General features: G+C 49.4%; 1 protein-coding gene across 3 annotated transcripts in view; it reads left to right on the top strand.

Moving 5' to 3' along the window:
* The window catches only part of SLC31A1 (solute carrier family 31 member 1), a 211,652-nt gene that overhangs the window by 155,700 nt on the left and 38,241 nt on the right, over positions 1–17,711 (top strand). For all 3 annotated transcript variants that reach the window (XM_030207168.1, XM_030207167.1, XM_030207169.1), the window contains exon 4: positions 11,323–11,491. In XM_030207168.1, coding sequence (XP_030063028.1) covers positions 11,323–11,491 — 169 coding nt within the window. The remainder of the gene's footprint in view (positions 1–11,322; positions 11,492–17,711) is intronic.

The raw sequence follows: 17,711 nt of genomic DNA, 5'->3' as shown, positions 1-17,711 counted from the left end.
GCCTGAGTAAGCTCTTGGGACATAGTCTGCAGCCCATCAAAGTGTGTGCCCAGTGTCACGACCATTGCTGCCGTAAGCTTCTCGATCGTCTCCTCCGATATCCCCGGGAGCTCTCCCGCCTCCTCTGCCATTTTGATTTCCTGCACTGCTCCCATGCGGTTCTTTGCGCTGTCCTTTTTTGTACTCTTAGCAGCCATCTCTGTTCCCCCTTTTCGAATATATCTGTCCATAAAGGTGGGAAGTCGCAGCCGTGCTTCCAGAGAGAGTTAAAGCTCAACTATTATTGTTCCAAGTCCTTAGTTAAGGAGAGAGGGTCGAGGAGCTCGAGGTACACACAGCCTCTCAGCTCAAGCACATTTATTTTGTATTTTTATTTTTGTTACATTTGTACCCCGCGCATTCCCACTCATGGCAGGCTCAATGCAGCTTACATATTGTATACAGGTACTTGTACCTGGGGCAATGGAGGGTTAAGTGACTTGCCCAGAGTCACAAGGAGCTGCCTGTGTCTGAAGTGAGAATTGAACTCAGTTCCTCAGTTCCCCAGGACCAAAGTCCACCACTCCTCCACATCATGTGCCCCCCCCCCCCCCACTTCCTGCTTTTAATATACCTACAAAAGATTTTTACTATGTGTTTTTGCCTCCTACGCAATCTTCTTTTCAAAGTCCCTCTTTGCCTTCCTTATCAGCGCTTTGCATTTGACTTGGCATTCTTTTTGCTGATTATTATTTTCAGTCAGTTCATTCTGTGTTTGGACCATATACTATGTTCACTGTACCTTCTGTAGGTACCTTTTTCTACGTCTCTAATAGAATTATTATTAGAAATAAAAGTATTTTTGTGCTCTCTTTTTGATGCACTGATGCTTGCTGTATCGCTGTCAAATTATCCATAGCTTTCACAATTTTGCAGGTAAAGTGTTAATGAATTTTGATGCAGTAATTCCCCCTTTTCCTCTCTCATTTTTTTTAATTTCAGCTAAATTTGAACTAGAGGTGTCTAGCACCATGTGCCCTCATTCACAACTGTCTTGGATGCTACCTCTCCTACTTTAATATAGTCACCCCCCCCCCCCCCCCCCCGATGTTCCAAGTTTTGTTATTGTAGCAAGCATCCGCCCTTCTTCCAGAACCCTGTACTACAGGCTCTGAATCCAGCCGTCAGATGTCACCCTTTATTGTGATTATGCCCCATCTCTCCAGGAGCTGTGAACTGATGCCTCCACAGCATTCCTAGCTCCAGCAGACCTGGGGTATGGAAGACTCTCTGTGTGAATCACACTGGGGACCCTCCATATGGTAGTCAGCACAATGTCGATGAATCACCTGGCTAACCTAAAACTGAGTTTTAATACTGATGAAGAGAGCATGGAGTAGTGTATTGACTTGCTTGACCATGTTTCACAATTAAACGCCAAGGCAGTTTACAAAACAAATAAAACAAAGTTACTTACCTATAGCAGGTGTTCTCTGAGGACAGCAGGCCTTATATTCTCACAAGTGGGTAACGCAGACCGCGTTTCCCGGTCCAGATCTTAAGACAAGCATAAGAAGAGCTTTGTGGAGGACGAGACATACTCCATCGCACCTGCACGAGTGCCTTCCTGCCCGCTACACGAACAGTCACCTCAGTTGAATATAACAGCAAAAATGGAAACATAATAAAGGAGAGAACTCCAAGGGGAGGTGGGAGAGATTATGAGAATACTGCTACAGGTAAGTATCTTCGCTTTCTATGAGGACAAGCAGGCCTCGGGGAATCCCTGGCATCCAGGCTCACCAAAAACAACAAACATTGATCAATTGGGCCTTGAAACGGCAAGGGCATAATGCAGATTAGCCTGAAACTATATACAATCTGAATGAGAGCGCAGACTGGAACAGAATAAAAGGGGCCTAGGAGGATGGAGTTGGATTCTAGACCACAAACAGATTCTGCAACACTGTCTGTACATACCGGCTGTCGCATTGGGCATGCTGCTCAAGGCAGTACAGTGATGTGAATGTGTGGACTGAATACCACATCGCAGCCTTGCAGATTTCTTCCTCAAGTGGGCTACAACACAGCCATGGCTCTGACATTGTGAGCTGTGACATGACATGACCATCCTGGTCATAAGTGAAGAAAATGCAATTTGCCAGTCAATTAGAAATGGTGCATTTCCCGATGGCAACCCACCCTGTTAGTCTGCCCAACTTTTTATTTCTTGTGATCCTATCTATGGGGCCTGGTCCGCTCCATATAGTAGGGCAATGCTCTCTTGCAATCCAAGATGTGCAAGGTGCTTTCTCCGAGGACAAGCAGGCTGATTGTTCTCACTGATGGGTGACGTCCACGGCAGCCCCCTCCAATCAGAAACTTCACTAGCAAAGGCCTTTGCTAGCCCTTGCGCGCCGATGCGCATGCGCGGCCGTCTTCCCGCCTGAACCGGCTCGTGTTCATCAGTCTTCTTTTGTCCGCGCTCGGGACGGTCGTGTTTTGCCGCCGTTTCGTGCCCCTCAAGTTGACCTCGCGCGTCTTAGTGATTTTCGCTAAAAAAAAAAAAAAAAGAGAGGAGACCGATCCGGTCTTTACCCCTTTCCCGTGTTTCCAGTCTTTTCCCCGCGTAAGTTTCCTTTCGCTTTTGGGACCGGCCTATTTGGCCTCGGTATGGGTTTTTTCTCCCTTCTTTTTGGTGCCTTTCGTCATCATCGCAAATTTTGATTTCGCCGGCGTGATTTTTCTGCCCATGTCATCGAAGTCTTCCAGCGGCTTCAAGAAGTGCACCCAGTGCGCCCGGGTAATCTCGCTCACTGATAGGCACGCTTCGTGTCTTCAGTGTCTGGGGGCTGGGCACCGCCCGCAGGCCTGCAGTCTTTGTGCTCTTTTGAAAAAGAGGACTCCGGTAGCGAGATTGGCCCAGTGGAACGCGTTGTTCTCGGGCTCTTCGACGACAGCACGGGACGCATTGAGTGCATCGACGTCGACAGCATCGAAGTCTTCGGCATCGACTGCATCGAGGCTTCTACTTCCTGCATCGTCGGTACCGAGGCATCGGAAGGCTGCGTCGACGTCGGTGGTACCGGGACCTCCGCTATTGCTGATGTCGGACGGTGGTGCTTCGTCTGGAGTGCAGGTGAGGGCTGTCCATTCCCCTGCTGGTGGCGGTGAGCCTTCGGGTGGGTCTCCCCCTGCCCTGAGGGCTCCTGCGGTACAGCCCCCCCGAGATCGACCTTCTTCGGCCTCGGCCCCGAGGAAGCGACGGTTGAATTCTACGTCCTCTTCGGTACCGGGAAGCTCCGGTGACATGCTTCGCTTGAAGAAGTCAAAGAAGCATCGTCACCGGTCTCCTTCCCGTCTCGGTACCGAGAGCTCTGGGTCGCCGAGGCAGTCTGCACCCAGTAGGCATCGGCACCGGGAGGACCGCTCACCCTCTGTTCAGGGACAGCCCGGAACAGCCTCCACGCCCGGAACAGACCCTGACATCGACTCCTGCATCGGCTTCCCAGTCTTTCTCCACAGCCGCTCTGCACGAGAGTCTCCGGGCCGTTCTTCCAGAGATTCTGGGAGAGCTGTTGCGCCCTTCTCCTCCGGTACCGGGGGTGCTTGCGCCTCCGGTACCGTCGAGTGAGGCGATGGCTGGCCCCTTGCCCGAGGTGAGGTCCCCGGTATCGGTACCGCTTGCGGTACCGGCTACGTCCGCCTCCCAGGCAGACTCCCCGACGACATCGGCGGAGGGAGCTTCGCCGGTGCTGGCGAGGGAGTCCACTTCTCGGCGCTCCTACCGTGGCCGTGTTTCCATGGAGTCGAGTTGGGCACGGCTTCAGACACAGGTTCGTGAACTTGTGTCTGATACTGATGGTGAGGCCTCGTGGGAGGAGAAGGACATCAGATATTTCTCTGACGAGGAGTCTGATGGCCTTCCTTCTGATCCCACTCCCTCCCCTGAAAGGCAGCTTTCTCCTCCCGAGAGTCTGTCTTTCGCGGCCTTTGTCCGGGAGATGTCTAGGGCCATCCCCTTCCCGGTGGTTGTGGAGGATGAGCCCAGGGCTGAAATGTTTGAGCTCTTGGACCATCCTTCTCCACCTAAGGAAGCGTCCACAGTACCCATGCATCATGTCCTAAAAAAGACATTGCTGGCGAACTGGATCAAGCCACTAACTAATCCCCACATTCCCAAGAAGATCGAATCCCAGTATCGGATCCATGGGGACCCAGGGCTGATGCACACTCAGTTGGTGTGGTGGATCTGGCCCTAAAGAAGGCTAAGAGTTCTAGAGAACATGCTTCGGCGCCCCCGGGCAAAGACTCCAGAACCTTAGACTCCTTTGGGAGGAAGGCCTATCATTCCTCTATGCTCATGGCCAAGATTCAGTCTTACCAGCTCTACACAAGCATCCATATGCGGAACAATGTGCGGCAGTTGGCGGGCTTGGTGGACAAGCTCCCTCCTGAGCAAGCCAAGCCATTTCAGGAGGTGGTCAGGCAGCTGAAGGCGTGCAGAAAATTCCTGGCCAGAGGGATATATGATACCTTTGATGTTGCGTCCAGGGCCGCTGCTCAAGGTGTGGTGATGCACAGACTCTCATGGCTGCGTGCCTCCGACCTGGAGAATAGGATCCAGCAGCGGATTGCGGACTCCCCTTGCCGAGCGGACAACATTTTTGGAGAAAAAGTCGAACAGGTGGTAGAACAGCTCCACCAGCAGGATATCGCTTTCGACAAATTCTCCCGCCGGCAGCCTTCAGCATTTACCTCCTCAGGTAGATGTTTTTATGGGGGAAGGAGGGCTGTTCCCTACTCTTCTGGTAAGCGTAGGTACAATCCTCCCTCTCGCCAGCCTGCGGCCCAGGCTAAGCCCCAGCGCGCTCGCTCTCGTCAGCAGCATGCGCCTCAGCAAGGCCCCACGGTTCCCCAGCAAAAGCAGGGGGCGAGCTTTTGACTGGCTCCAGCAGAGCATAGCCGACATCAACGTGTCCGTGCCGGGCCGTGCGATCTGCCGGTCGGGGGGAGGTTGAAAGTTTTTCACCAAAGGTGGCCTCTTGTAACCTCCGACCGTTGGGTTCTTCAAATAGTCCGGTAAGGATACACCCTCAATTTGGCCTCGAAGCCTCCAAATTGCCCACCGGGAGCTCAGTCCTACAGCTTCCAGCACAAGCAGGTACTTGCAGAGGAACTCTCCGCCCTTCTCAGCGCCAATGCGGTCGAGCCCGTGCCATCCGGGCAAGAAGGGCTGGGATTCTATTCCAGGTACTTCCTTGTGGAAAAGAAAACAGGGGGGATGCATCCCATCCTAGACCTAAGGGCCCTGAACAAATATCTGGTCAAGGAAAAGTTCAGGTTGCTTTCCCTGGGCACCCTTCTTCCCATGATTCAGGAAAACGATTGGCTATGCTCTCTGGACTTGAAGGACGCCTACACGCACATCCCGATATTGCCAGCTCACAGGCAGTATCTGCGATTTCGTCTGGGCACACGTCACTTCCAGTACTGTGTGCTACCCTTTGGGCTCGCCTCTGCACCCAGAGTGTTCACGAAGTGCCTGGCTGTAGTAGCAGCAGCGCTTCGCAAGCTGGGAGTGCACGTGTTCCCTTATCTCGACGATTGGCTGGTAAAGAACACATCCGAGGCAGGAGCTCTACAGTCCATGCAGATGACTATTTGACTCCTGGAGCTACTGGGGTTTGTGATAAATTACCCAAAGTCCCATCTTCTCCCAGTGCAGAGACTCGAATTCATAGGAGCTCTGCTGGATTCTCGGACGGCTCGTGCCTACCTCCCGGAGACAAGGGCCAACAATCTGCTGTCCCTCGTCTCCCGGGTACGAGCGTCCCAGCAGATCACAGCTCGGCAGATGTTGAGATTGCTTGGCCACATGGCCTCCACAGTTCATGTAACTCCCATGGCTCGTCTTCACATGCGATCTGCTCAATGGCCCCTAGCTTCCCAGTGGTTTCAGGCTGCTGGGGATCTAGAGGACGTGATCCACCTGTCCACGAGTTTTCTCAAATCCCTGAACTGGTAGACGATTTGGTCCAATTTGACTCTGGGACGCCCTTTCCAAATTCCTCAGCCACAAAAAGTGCTGACTACGGATGCGTCTCTCCTGGGGTGGGGAGCTCATGTCGATGGGCTCCATACCCAGGGAAGCTGGTCCCTCCAGGAATGCGATCTGCAGTTCAATCTCCTGGAGTTACGAGCGGTCTGGAACGCTCTGAAGGCTTTCAGAGATCGGCTGTCCCATCAAATTATCCAAATTCAGACAGACAACCAGGTTGCCATGTATTATATCAACAAGCAGGGGGGCACTGGATCTCGCCCCCTGTGTCAAGAAGCCGTCAGCTTGTGGCTGTGGGCTCACCGTCAAGGCATGTTGCTCCAAGCCACATATCTGGCAGGCGTAAACAACAGCCTGACCGACAGGTTGAGCAGGATTATGCAACCTCACGAGTGGTCGCTCAACTCCAGAGTAGTGCGCCGGATCTTCCAGGTGTGGGGCACCCCCTTGGTAGATCTGTTTGCATCTCGAGCCAACCACATGGTCCCTCAGTTCTGTTCCAGACTTCAGGCCCACGGCCGACTGGCATCAGATGCTTTCCTCCTGGATTGGGGGGAAGGCCTGCTGTATGCTTATCCTCCCATACCTCTGGTGGGGAAGACTTTGTTGAAACTCAAGCAAGACCGAGGCACCATGATTCTGATTGCTCCTTTTTGTCCGCTTCAGATCTGGTTCCCTCTCCTTCTGGAGTTGTCCTCCGAAGAACCGTGGAGATTGGAGTGTTTTCCGACCCTCATCACACAGGACGAAGGGGCGCTTCTGCATCCCAACCTCCAGTCTCTGGCTCTCACAGCCTGGATGTTGAGAGCGTAGACTTTGCCTCTTTGGGTCTGTCGGAGAGTGTCTCCCGTGTCTTGCTTGCTTCCAGAAAAGATTCCACTAAGAGGAGTTACTTCTTTTTATGGAGGAGGTTTGCCGTCTGGTGTGACAGCAAGGCCTTAGATCCTCGCTCCTGTCCTACACAGACCCTGCTTGAATACCTTCTGCACCTGTCTGAGTCTGGTCTCAAGACCAACTCTGTAAGGGTTCACCTTAGCGCAATCAGTGCATACCATTACTGTGTGGAAGGTAAGCCGATCTCAGGACAGCCTTTAGTTGTTCGCTTCATGAGAGGTTTGCTTTTGTCAAAGCCCCCCGTCAAACCTCCTACAGTGTCATGGGATCTCAATGTCGTTCTCACCCAGCTGATAAAACCTCCTTTTGAGCCATTGAACTCCTGCCATCTGAAGTACTTGACCTGGAAGGTCATTTTCTTGGTGGCAATTACTTCAGCTCGTAGAGTCAGTGAGCTTCAGGCCCTGGTAGCCCAGGCCCCTTACACCAGATTTCATCATAATAGAGTAGTCCTCCGCACTCACCCTAAGTTCTTGCCGAAGGTAGTGTCGGAGTTCCATCTGAACCAGTCAGTTGTCTTGCCAACATTTTTTCCCCGTCCGCATTCCTGCCCTGCTAAACGTCAGCTGCACACATTGGACTGCAAAAGAGCATTGGCCTTCTATCTGGAGCGGACACAGCCCAACAGACAGTCCGCCCAATTGTTTCTTTTGATCCCAACAGGAGGGGAGTGGCTGTGGGGAAATGCACCATTTTAAATTGGCTAGCAGATTGCATTTCCTTCATTTACGCCCAGGCTGGGCTGGCTCTTGAGGGTCATGTCACGGCTCACAGTGTTAGAGCCATGGCAGCGTCAGTGGCCTACTTGAAGTCAGTCACTATTGAAGAGATTTGCAAGGCTGCGACGTGGTCATCTGTCCACACATTCACATCTCATTACTGCCTGCAGCAGGATACCCGACGCGACAGTCGGTTCGGGCATGCAGTGCTTCAGAATCTGTTCGGGGTTTAGAATCCAACTCCACCCCCCTAGGCCCATGTTTATTCTGTTCCAGGCTACACTCTCAGTTAGTTGGATAAGTTGTTAGGTCAATCTCAGTTATGTCCTCGCCGTTGCGAGGCCCAGTTGACCATGTTTGTTGTTTTGAGTGAGCCTGGGGGCTAGGGATACCCCATCAGTGAGAACAAGCAGCCTGCTTGTCCTCGGAGAAAGCGAATGCTACATACCTGTAGAAGGTATTCTCTGAGGACAGCAGGCTGATTGTTCTCACGTACCCGCCCGCCTCCTCTTTGGAGTTGTGTCTTCCCTTGTCTTTGTCTTTCTATATACGGGACTGACGAACACTAGCCGGTTCAGGCGGGAAGACGGCCGCGCATGCGCATCGGCGCGCGAGGGCTAGTAAAGGCCTTTGCTAGTGAAGTTTCCGATTGGAGGGGGCTGCCGTGGACGTCACCCATCAGTGAGAACAATCAGCCTGCTGTCCTCGGAGAATACCTTCTACAGGTATGTAGCATTCGCTTTCACCAGGATGGGCATGAGGTCGGGGAAAGAATGTTGGCAATACAATAGACTGGTTCAGATGGAACTCCGACACCACTTTCAGCAGGAACTTAGGGTGCGTGCGGAGGACTACTCTTTTGCGATGAAACTTAGTATAAGGTGTATCCACCACTAAGGCCTTGAAGCTGACTAACCCTATGAGCTGAAGTAACAGCCACCATGAAAATGACCTTCAAGGTCAAATACTTCATATGGCAGGAATTCAGTGACTCAAAAGGAGCTTTTATTAGCTGGGTGAGAATGACGTTGAGATCCCATGATACAGGCGGATGTTTGACGGAGGGCTTTGACAAAAGGAAACCTCTCATGAAGTGAATAACTAGAGGCTGTCCAGAGATGGGCTTACCCTCTACACGTTGATGATATGCACTAATTGCACTAAGATGAACCCTTACGGAGTTGGTCTTGAGACCAGACTTTGATAGGTGTAGAAGGTATTCAAATAGGGTCTGTGTAGGACAAGAGCGAGGATCTAGGGCCTTGCTATCACACCAGATGGCAAACCTCCTCCATTTGAAAAAGTAGCACCTCTTCGTGGAATCTTTCCTGGAAGCAAGCAAAACCCGGGAGACACCCTCAGAGAGACCCAAGGAAGCGAATTCTACGCTCTCAACATCCAGGCTCTGAGAGCCAGAGGTTGGGATGCAGAAGCACCCCCTCGTTCTGAGATATGAGCATTGGAAAACACTCCTATCTCCACGGTTCTTCAGAGGGTAACTCCAGAGGTAGAGGGAACCATATGTGCCATGGCCAGTATGGCGTGATCAGAATCATGGTTTTGCAGTCTTAAGTATCAACAAAGTTTTCCCCACTGGGAGGTATGGGAGGATACGTATACAGAAGACCTGTCCCCCAACTGAGGATGAAAGCATCCAGTGCTAGTCTGTTGTTGGCCTGAAGCCTGGAACATAACTGAGGGACCTTGTGATTGATGTGAGTGGCAAAGAGGTCTATTGAGTGGGTGCCACATGCCGGAAGATCTCATCACAGGCAATGCCCATATTGAAAGACCACTCATATGGTTGCATTATCCTGTTCAGTCTTGTCGGCCAGGCTGTTGTTTTTGCCTGCCAGATAAGTGACTCAAAGGAATATGCCATGCTAACATGCCCAATTCCACATCTGGACAGCCACCTGACACAGATTGTGATCTGGTGCCCCCCTGCTTGTTGGTGTAGCACATGGTAACCTGATTGTCTGTTTGAATGAGCACAGTTTGATGAGATTAGTGTTCCAGGTTTTCTGGAGCCCCAGGAGATTGATCTGAAGATTCGTTTCCTGGGTGGACCAAACACCTTGGGTGTGATACCTATTTACATGAGCCGCCCAGCCCAGAAGAGATGCATCCGTCATCAGCACCTTTTGTGGCTGAGGAATTTGGAATGGAAGTCAGAGTCAAATTGGATTGAATGGTCCACCACTGAAGGGAGCATACAAGCTGTGGGCACAATTGGATGACATCTTCCAGGCTTCCCATGGCTTGACACCACTGAGAAGCCAGGGTCTATTGGGCTGATCTCATGTGAAGACGTGTCATAGGTGTAACATACACTGTGGAAGCCATGTGGCCCAACAATCTCAACATCTGCTGGAGCCATGACCTGCCAGCTGCTGGTAGAAGAGCTCATCAGTACCTTCTGTTTGGAGGGAGAGCGGTCCTCCCGGCACTGACGCTTCTTAGGTGCCGAATCCCTCGATACGCCGGAACTCCTGGCACCATGCGTCGAGGGGGATCGATGACCATGCTTCTTGGCCTTAGCCCGAAGCTTGTCACGGAGGCTGCTTGGTGGCGATGAGGATGATATAGAATCCTCATGTCACCTCGGGGTTGGGTCTGATGATGGACGGTCCTGAGGTCTCTACAGAGCAGTAATCCTCGACACAGGGGGAGACCCACTCGATGCACAACTGCTCCCAGTGTCTGCTCCCAGTGTCTGCAGGCGTAGCAGCAGCCATGTTCACCGATGCTCCAGACGCCGGTGCAATGCTTCACGTCAATGCCGACTCCTCTAACCTCGATGTCGACACTGAGGAACTAGACTTAGCTCCAAAACGTTTCTCGCATTGAGCCTCTCTGGAAAGTTGGGTCCTTTTCTTCATACAAGGACAAAGAATGCAGTTTTCAGTGCTATGGTTGGGCTGTAAATACTGGTGACACCAAGAATGAGTGTCTGTTCCAGAAATCATCCGATTGCAGTGAGTAGAGCGCTTGAAGCCACTGGGAATTTTAGTGGACATGGACAAGAAAACTTCATCAGTTAAAGGAAGTGATGGTGCCTGAAAAAGGGATGAGGCACCTGAAAAAAAAATTAGGGAGTGAACCTGGACAAGTCCCGAAAGTGGCCTTGTGATGACGAAAAAATAAGAAAACTTAATATTTGGCATAAATAAATAAAGGGAAAACAATGTTCCGCAAATTGAAGCACTGCTGAAAAGGTGAAGAGAAACACGCCAAAGGCACAAAAGAAGCTCTTGGACCAAACAATGTGTGGAGACGGTGAAAAAGTACACCCTTTCCTCACCATGGTAAAAAAGCAACTGAGGTGACCACACATGCGCGGTGGAGTGTGCCTTGCTCTCCACAAAGCCCTTCTTATGCTTTCTATAAGATCCGGACCAGGCATCGCAGCCTGCATTACCCGCTTGTGAAAACTGATAGGCCTGCTTGTCCTCGGGGAAAAGATTAAATGCACATTCAATAGCCCACTTGTTAGTAACAACAATTGATTTTAATGACATTTACTACATGTTATGTCAATGTATCCCACATTTGTTAAGATAAAGGTTTATGGGCCACCTTTGTTCATAGAAGGATGTGTGTACATATTTGTTACATATTTAATGTTAATTATCAGTTTTTTCATCCTCTTTTTTTTTTTTTTTCCAGAAATGGCTGGAGCCTTTGTAGCTGTTTTCCTATTAGCCATGTTTTATGAAGGTCTCAAAATAGGGCGTGAGAGTTTACTAAGGAAATCACAAGTCAGCATTCGCTACAACTCCATGCCTCTGCCAGGACCAAATGGAACTACCTTAATGGAGACGCATAAAACTGTTGGGTAAGAATGAGCTTGTATAGGAGACAAGCATGCTTGGGCCATTATTTCAAAATGAGCATTTGCTGAACAGTGATAGCTTAAAATCTGAATGAGAAAAGAAGTTCTGTCTTGCACACAAGCGTCATCTCTGGGAAGATATGACTAAGAGGCATGGCCTGCGTATTTATCCTTGATTGTTTCCCTAATTATAAGGGGGATTGCCCTTAGAGTTAGACAGTTGTAGTTAGCTATGAAGGTATAGGAGGAGAAATACCAAATTCAATGTGTGAACTCAACTTCCTTGCTAAAAGAAAGGTTCACTAGTTTATATTGGAGATTAGTGCGTCCTTCAGTAAAACAAAGGATCAATCCTGCTGTTTAATTAGGAAAGGCTTTCAAACTCCTGGAAAATCTCATGGCAACGTTGAAACCATCACTAAGCTTGCTAAATACAGAAGTATAGAATGGATGTTAATTCAAAGTTCAATTTTATTACAATATTTTCATGATTATATATAGTGTAGATTAATGAAGTGGTTTTTTTTTTAATTTTTTGAAGAATTTATTGAACATTGACAAATGTACAAACAGCAGTAAAGGCCATAAGACATAATCAGTACATAAAACCCCAGCAACATTGCTCAACAGCCCAAAATAGATAATCGATGACAAAAGTCAACAAGATCCATATAACAAACTGTATCTTCAACTTTTTCATCATTTTTAAATCTCTCCCCCCACTCCCCCTAGACACTCATAATCCCACTAGTTTATTATCATCCCACCAATCCCCCACCCCACCCACACCTCCCCACCAAGTAACTGTTAACAGGAACAGTTCTTCAGGAAGGGCTCCCACATTATCTCCCACTTCGCCACAGTACGACTTTGCTCAGAGCGAAGTCTCTCCCGCTCGCAAATGTACCACAACTTGTTCAACCATCGCACTTTAGAAGGAACTTCGGGGGACTTCCAATATGTTGCTAATACCACTCTCGCCACCAACATGGCCTGCCTGGTCAATAACCCCTGAGATTTGGTAAGACCAGGCAGTTTTTTGGAAAAGAGAGAGTATTCCGGAGACCATTTAACAGGCCTCCGAAACCAATATTGTAATCTATATTGAATAGATTTCCAATATGCCCTGGCTTTTGGGCAAGACCACCATATGTGACCCATAGTTCCTTTCTGGCCACATCCACGCCAGCACAAGGGAGATACATCCGAAAACATGTGGCATGAAACCTCGCAGGTGTCAAATACCATCTATAAAGTACTTTTAACACATTTTTCTGGTATTTGAAACCTCGCAGGAGTCAAATACCATCTATAAAGTACTTTTAACACATTTTCCTGGAAGGGAACAGCTATTGATACCTTCGCCCAATCAGCCTCATCAAGGGTAACCCCTAGCTCCTGATGCCAGAGCTCTCTATGAAATAGGCTAGGGCGAAGTTGCTGACTCAAGTAAGAGTAAAGACAAGTAATGAGACCTCTGGTGGTCCGGGAATCTTCGCAAAGATCTTCAAGAAAAGAATCTTCACGCAATATTTTCGAACGGATATCTCGAGAAGACAAGAAATGTCGTAACTGTGTATAAGCAAACATTTCTTGGGGCAGAAGCGAAAACTGGTCCTTAAGGGAATCAAATGAAATCAAACAATCATCCTCAAAGAGCTGGCCCCAAGACACCAGCCCCAGGGAAGACCACCGTGCGAAAGGCCCTGGCTGAAGCCCAGGAGCAAAGAGAGGGTTATTGGCTATAGGCGAGAGCGGAGAAAGCATCCCATCTGGCTTAATGAAAAGTCCATCCCAATATTGGAATGTGGACACGATTGAAGGATTCAGGTCACCCCCCAAGCCTCGAAACCTAGCAGGAAGCCATAACAAAGAACGGAAGGACTGAGACCCCATCTCGCCCTGCTCCACATGTACCCACAACTTTTGGGGGTGAGCCTGAAACCACTCGAAGGCTGGTCTTGCCTGAGCAGCCTTGTAGTACCACAGAATGTTAGGTACTCCCAGACCTCCCTTCTTCCGAGCCTGATACAGCAACGCCCGAGGCAAGCGTGGGTGTTTATTAGACCAAACAAACCGAATCAAGCGATCCTGCAGCTTAGATAAATAGCCCCTAGAAATCTGCAACGGTAATACCTGAAAGAGGTATAATAATCTGGGCAAGACATTCATCTTTAACGTGGCAATCCTGCCTAACCAGGAGAGGTCTATGTTCTCCCACCTGTCCAAGTCCTTATAAATGGATTTCAACAAAGGAGGGTAATTAGCCGAAAACAAGCCCTCTAACTCCGGAGTTAAGGTAACACCCAAGTATGTGAGTCTTTTTGTAACCCAACGAAAAGAAAATGTAGATTTTAAAGAGTCTAAAACCGGAGAGGAAATTCCAAGAGCCAAGGCCTCGGATTTACTCAGATTTAATTTAAACCCAGAGACCTTAGAGTAAGCGCACAACTTCTGCATAAGGTTCGGGAGAGAGAGCAGGGGCCTCGTTAGAGAGCAAAACATCGTCCGCAAACAGAGCTATTTTATACTCCTGATGTCCCACCACGATACCCGTTATGTTGGGATCCATACGGATAGAAACCGCCAGGAGTTCCATAACCAAGGCGAACAACAGCGGGGACAATGGGGCACCCCTGTCGAGTACCACAATAAAGTGAAAACCACTGGGAATTGCCACCATTGATACGAACACACGCACTCGGGAGATGATAAAGAGCCTCCACCCACCTACGAAACCCCGGCCCCACCCCAAATCTGTCTAGAACCTGGAGCATGAAAGGCCAATGCACGCGGTCAAAGGCCTTTTCCGCATCCAGACCCAACAAACAGCTTGTTCTTCTTTGATACATGGATAAGATGAAGCATACGACGAACATTATCCATAGCTTGTCTATTAGGGATAAAGCCGGCCTGATCAGGATGTATTAAATATGGCAAGACCCTCGCTAGTCGGTTTGCTAGCACCTTCGCTAAAATCTTTACATCCGAATTTAATATAGAAATTGGACGGTAGGATGCACATTCCGTCTTATCCTTTCCAGGCTTAGGAAGTACCGCAATCCAAGCTTCCCGCATGGAAGGAGGAAAGTCCTCTCCCGTTAAAACCGCATTAAGAAGCTCGGTCAACAATGGAGCCAACTCCCCACAAAAGGTTTTATAAAATTCGTTGGGCAGGCCATCTAAACCCGGCAATTTCCCTGATGGCAAAGCTTTAATGAACCGCGATACTTCCTCCACAGAAACCCGACCATCCAGGCCTTCCTGCTGAGCCACAGATAATTGTGGAAGAGAATAAGCCGGGAGAAAGCTATTCATTTCCCCTATAGACGGGTTAATATCAGATGAGTAAAATTCTTGATAGAACTCCTGAAAGCGCTGTCGTATCTTACCCGAGGAGGTAACATAGCCACCCCTGCCATCCCCCACTTTCAAAATAGTACGATCAATTTTTCGTTGCGCCAACTTGATCGCCAAAGCCCTACTAGGTTTATTGGCCTGGACGTATTGAGAACACTGATACTTGGCATTAACAAATTGCAATTGGGTGGAATAAATATGGTCTAGTTTTAAGCGAAGACCCTGAATCTCACGTAAAGTATCCACCGAGTGTGATATCTTGTGCTGTTCAGTAAGAGCCGATAAACGGGACAAACACCCCGCCACCTCAGCCCGTTGTTTCCTTGCCCTAGAACTAGCCTTCTGAAGGAAAAATCCCCGGGAAACAGCCTTCAAGGCATCCCAGACCACTCCCAGGGCTGGGCCTGAATTAGAATTAAACTCTGTGTACTCTTTTTAAAAAGCTGCCTATAGCCCCCAAGTATCTCCTCCCTCAGTAATGTGGTATTTAAGGTCCACCTCCTATCCCTGTCCTCCTCCCCAAGGAAGGGCAGACAAATCCAAACAGGGGCGTGATCCGATAGGGTACAAGGACCAATGTCCGCCTCCCATCCAGCATGAGTTAACGAGATGTCCAACAGCACATAATCAATTCGCGAATAGGTATTATAGGAGTGAGAGAAAAACGAGTAATCCCGAGCACGTGGGTGTACAACCCGCCATGGGTCTACAACTCCGATGTCTCTCACAAACTTATTAAAGGCTCGGGATACTTGGCCATCAACTACAGAAGGCTTGCCTGATCTATCCAAATCTGGATGTAACGTCGCGTTAAAGTTCCCCCCAACGATCAACTTACCCGAAGGACATGAAGTGATGCGACCCACTGCCTTCCGAAAAAATCCTACCTGTCCCGCATTCGGAGCATATAAGGAAACCAAATTAAGAGCCTCGTTATCAATTGTAAGATGTAAAAGCAAGAGTCTCCCCTCTGTGTCCCTCTGCACCCTACCCACTTGAACCTGCAGAGATGAATGTAGCAGTATTGCAACACCCCTTTTTTTAGAGCCATCAGAAGCAGAGGCACAAAAAACAGTTGGATAATGAGGAGAGGTCAAGTACCGTTCGTGTTCCCTTCACAGGTGAGTCTCCTGGAGGAACATCACATGAGGTTTCAGATGCACCAATTCCTTAAACATTTTTTGAGGCGAATTAAGGCCTTTAACATTATAAGACAAAAACTTTAAAGCTTTACTCATAGGTATAACCTAATCACTACCAGGCAAGACGCAAGTGGAACAAGAGAAGTGGAAGCCCCCTCGACCCAACCAGGACAACACCACAGGTAAAAAAAAAAAAAAAAAGGGAGTCCCCCGCCACCCACCTTCTCCCCACAGTCTACCGCCCCCCCCTTACCACAACCACTAGGCTGAGAACCCAACAAATCCTCCCACCTAGGAAAAATAGAACAAGGAGCCACAGTACCCCACAGCACACTCAAATCTCCCCCCATTCCCCCCTACTTATCATTGCTCTCAAACCACCTCACACACCCCAATCCTAACATTTGGGCTAAGACATCCTTAAAATCTCTCTCAGCATCTTCCCCATTACCCAGTCGACAAACCCACACTACCACATAAATCAAACGAAGAATTAGAAACACTCACTCCACGCTAACCCCCTCCCACCCGTCATACTATTCAAACGTACTATCACCCATTCCTCATCTTACCCCTACTGTCTACTCACCCAAACCCACCTTGCCCCACAGCAAGCATATTCTCTACAGCATATTAGAAAAGCATCAAAGGAAACAACAAAGGATTAGTCCAATTGTTAGAGCACCCAAAAAGAAAGCCCCGCTAGCAGGAAAGCCACAAAACAATCAGGTTGATAGTAATGTTCACTTCCCCTTGCGAGAAACACGTTTCCATCGTTGCAATTTCTTCCTGGTGTCCGATGCGATTTCCACTGGAGGTGAAGCATGTTGCGTCAAACCTGCTTCGTGTAGCCTCTTCCAGGCCTCCGCCAAATGTCTCACCCGGCATGCTGCTCCTTTAACTGTAAAGCAGAGTGCGAAGGGGAAAGGCCAAAGGTACGAGATCTTCTCCTTGATTAGAATATCAAGTGCTGGCTTCATGGCTCGTCTCTGTGCTAATGTGAAGAGTGAGAGGTCCTGGAAAACCCCCACACAAGCATCGTTATACTCCACTGTACCCGACTGGCGAGCACATTGCAAAACTTTTTCTTTGAAAGTAAATGATGCAAATCGGACAATTATGTCGCGAGGGCGATTGTCCGCTTGTTTTTTCAAGGCCCTATGTGCACGTTCTATAATACTTTCAGTAGGGTCCAGATCAGCTCCCAGCAGCTTGCCACACAAAAGTCTCACAATGGTGGGAACGTCTTCACCATCTCGCGCCTCCGGAACTCCTCTGAAGCGAAGGTTCTTACGACGGCCACGATTCTCCAGATCATCGATCTTATACTGGAGATTATCGCAAGCTGCGAGCACCTGGGTAAGCCTGGTTTCCGCCGTATTAAGCTGCTCCCCCTGATCATCCATACGAGCCTCCAAGTCTTCTACTCTGCCTCCCAGCTCGCGAATGTCGGCACTCATAACATCGATCCTTTCCAGGATCTCCTCCTTAGAGGATTTTATTTCTGCCCTGATCGCTTCCAAGCTTTTCGCCAGGCTGTGGGAAGCGCGATGTTTGGAGCTCTGTTCCAGCTGCTCTGCATGGGAAAATGCCGATTCCGAATCGGACCCCGAAGGCCCTGCCGGTGACACATGGCGCTGCGAGCACTTTCCCTGTTGTCGAACGGAATGGCGCTCACCATCTTTTCTGGAGGCAGCCCCCGATTTACTCATGGCTCCCAC

The sequence above is a fragment of the Microcaecilia unicolor genome, chromosome 6 (genome assembly GCF_901765095.1).
Source record: "Microcaecilia unicolor chromosome 6, aMicUni1.1, whole genome shotgun sequence".
Classification (NCBI taxonomy): Eukaryota; Metazoa; Chordata; class Amphibia; order Gymnophiona; family Siphonopidae; genus Microcaecilia; species Microcaecilia unicolor.
The sequence above is the reverse complement of the archived record's forward strand: the minus strand, read 5'-3'. Positions and strand labels throughout refer to the sequence as shown.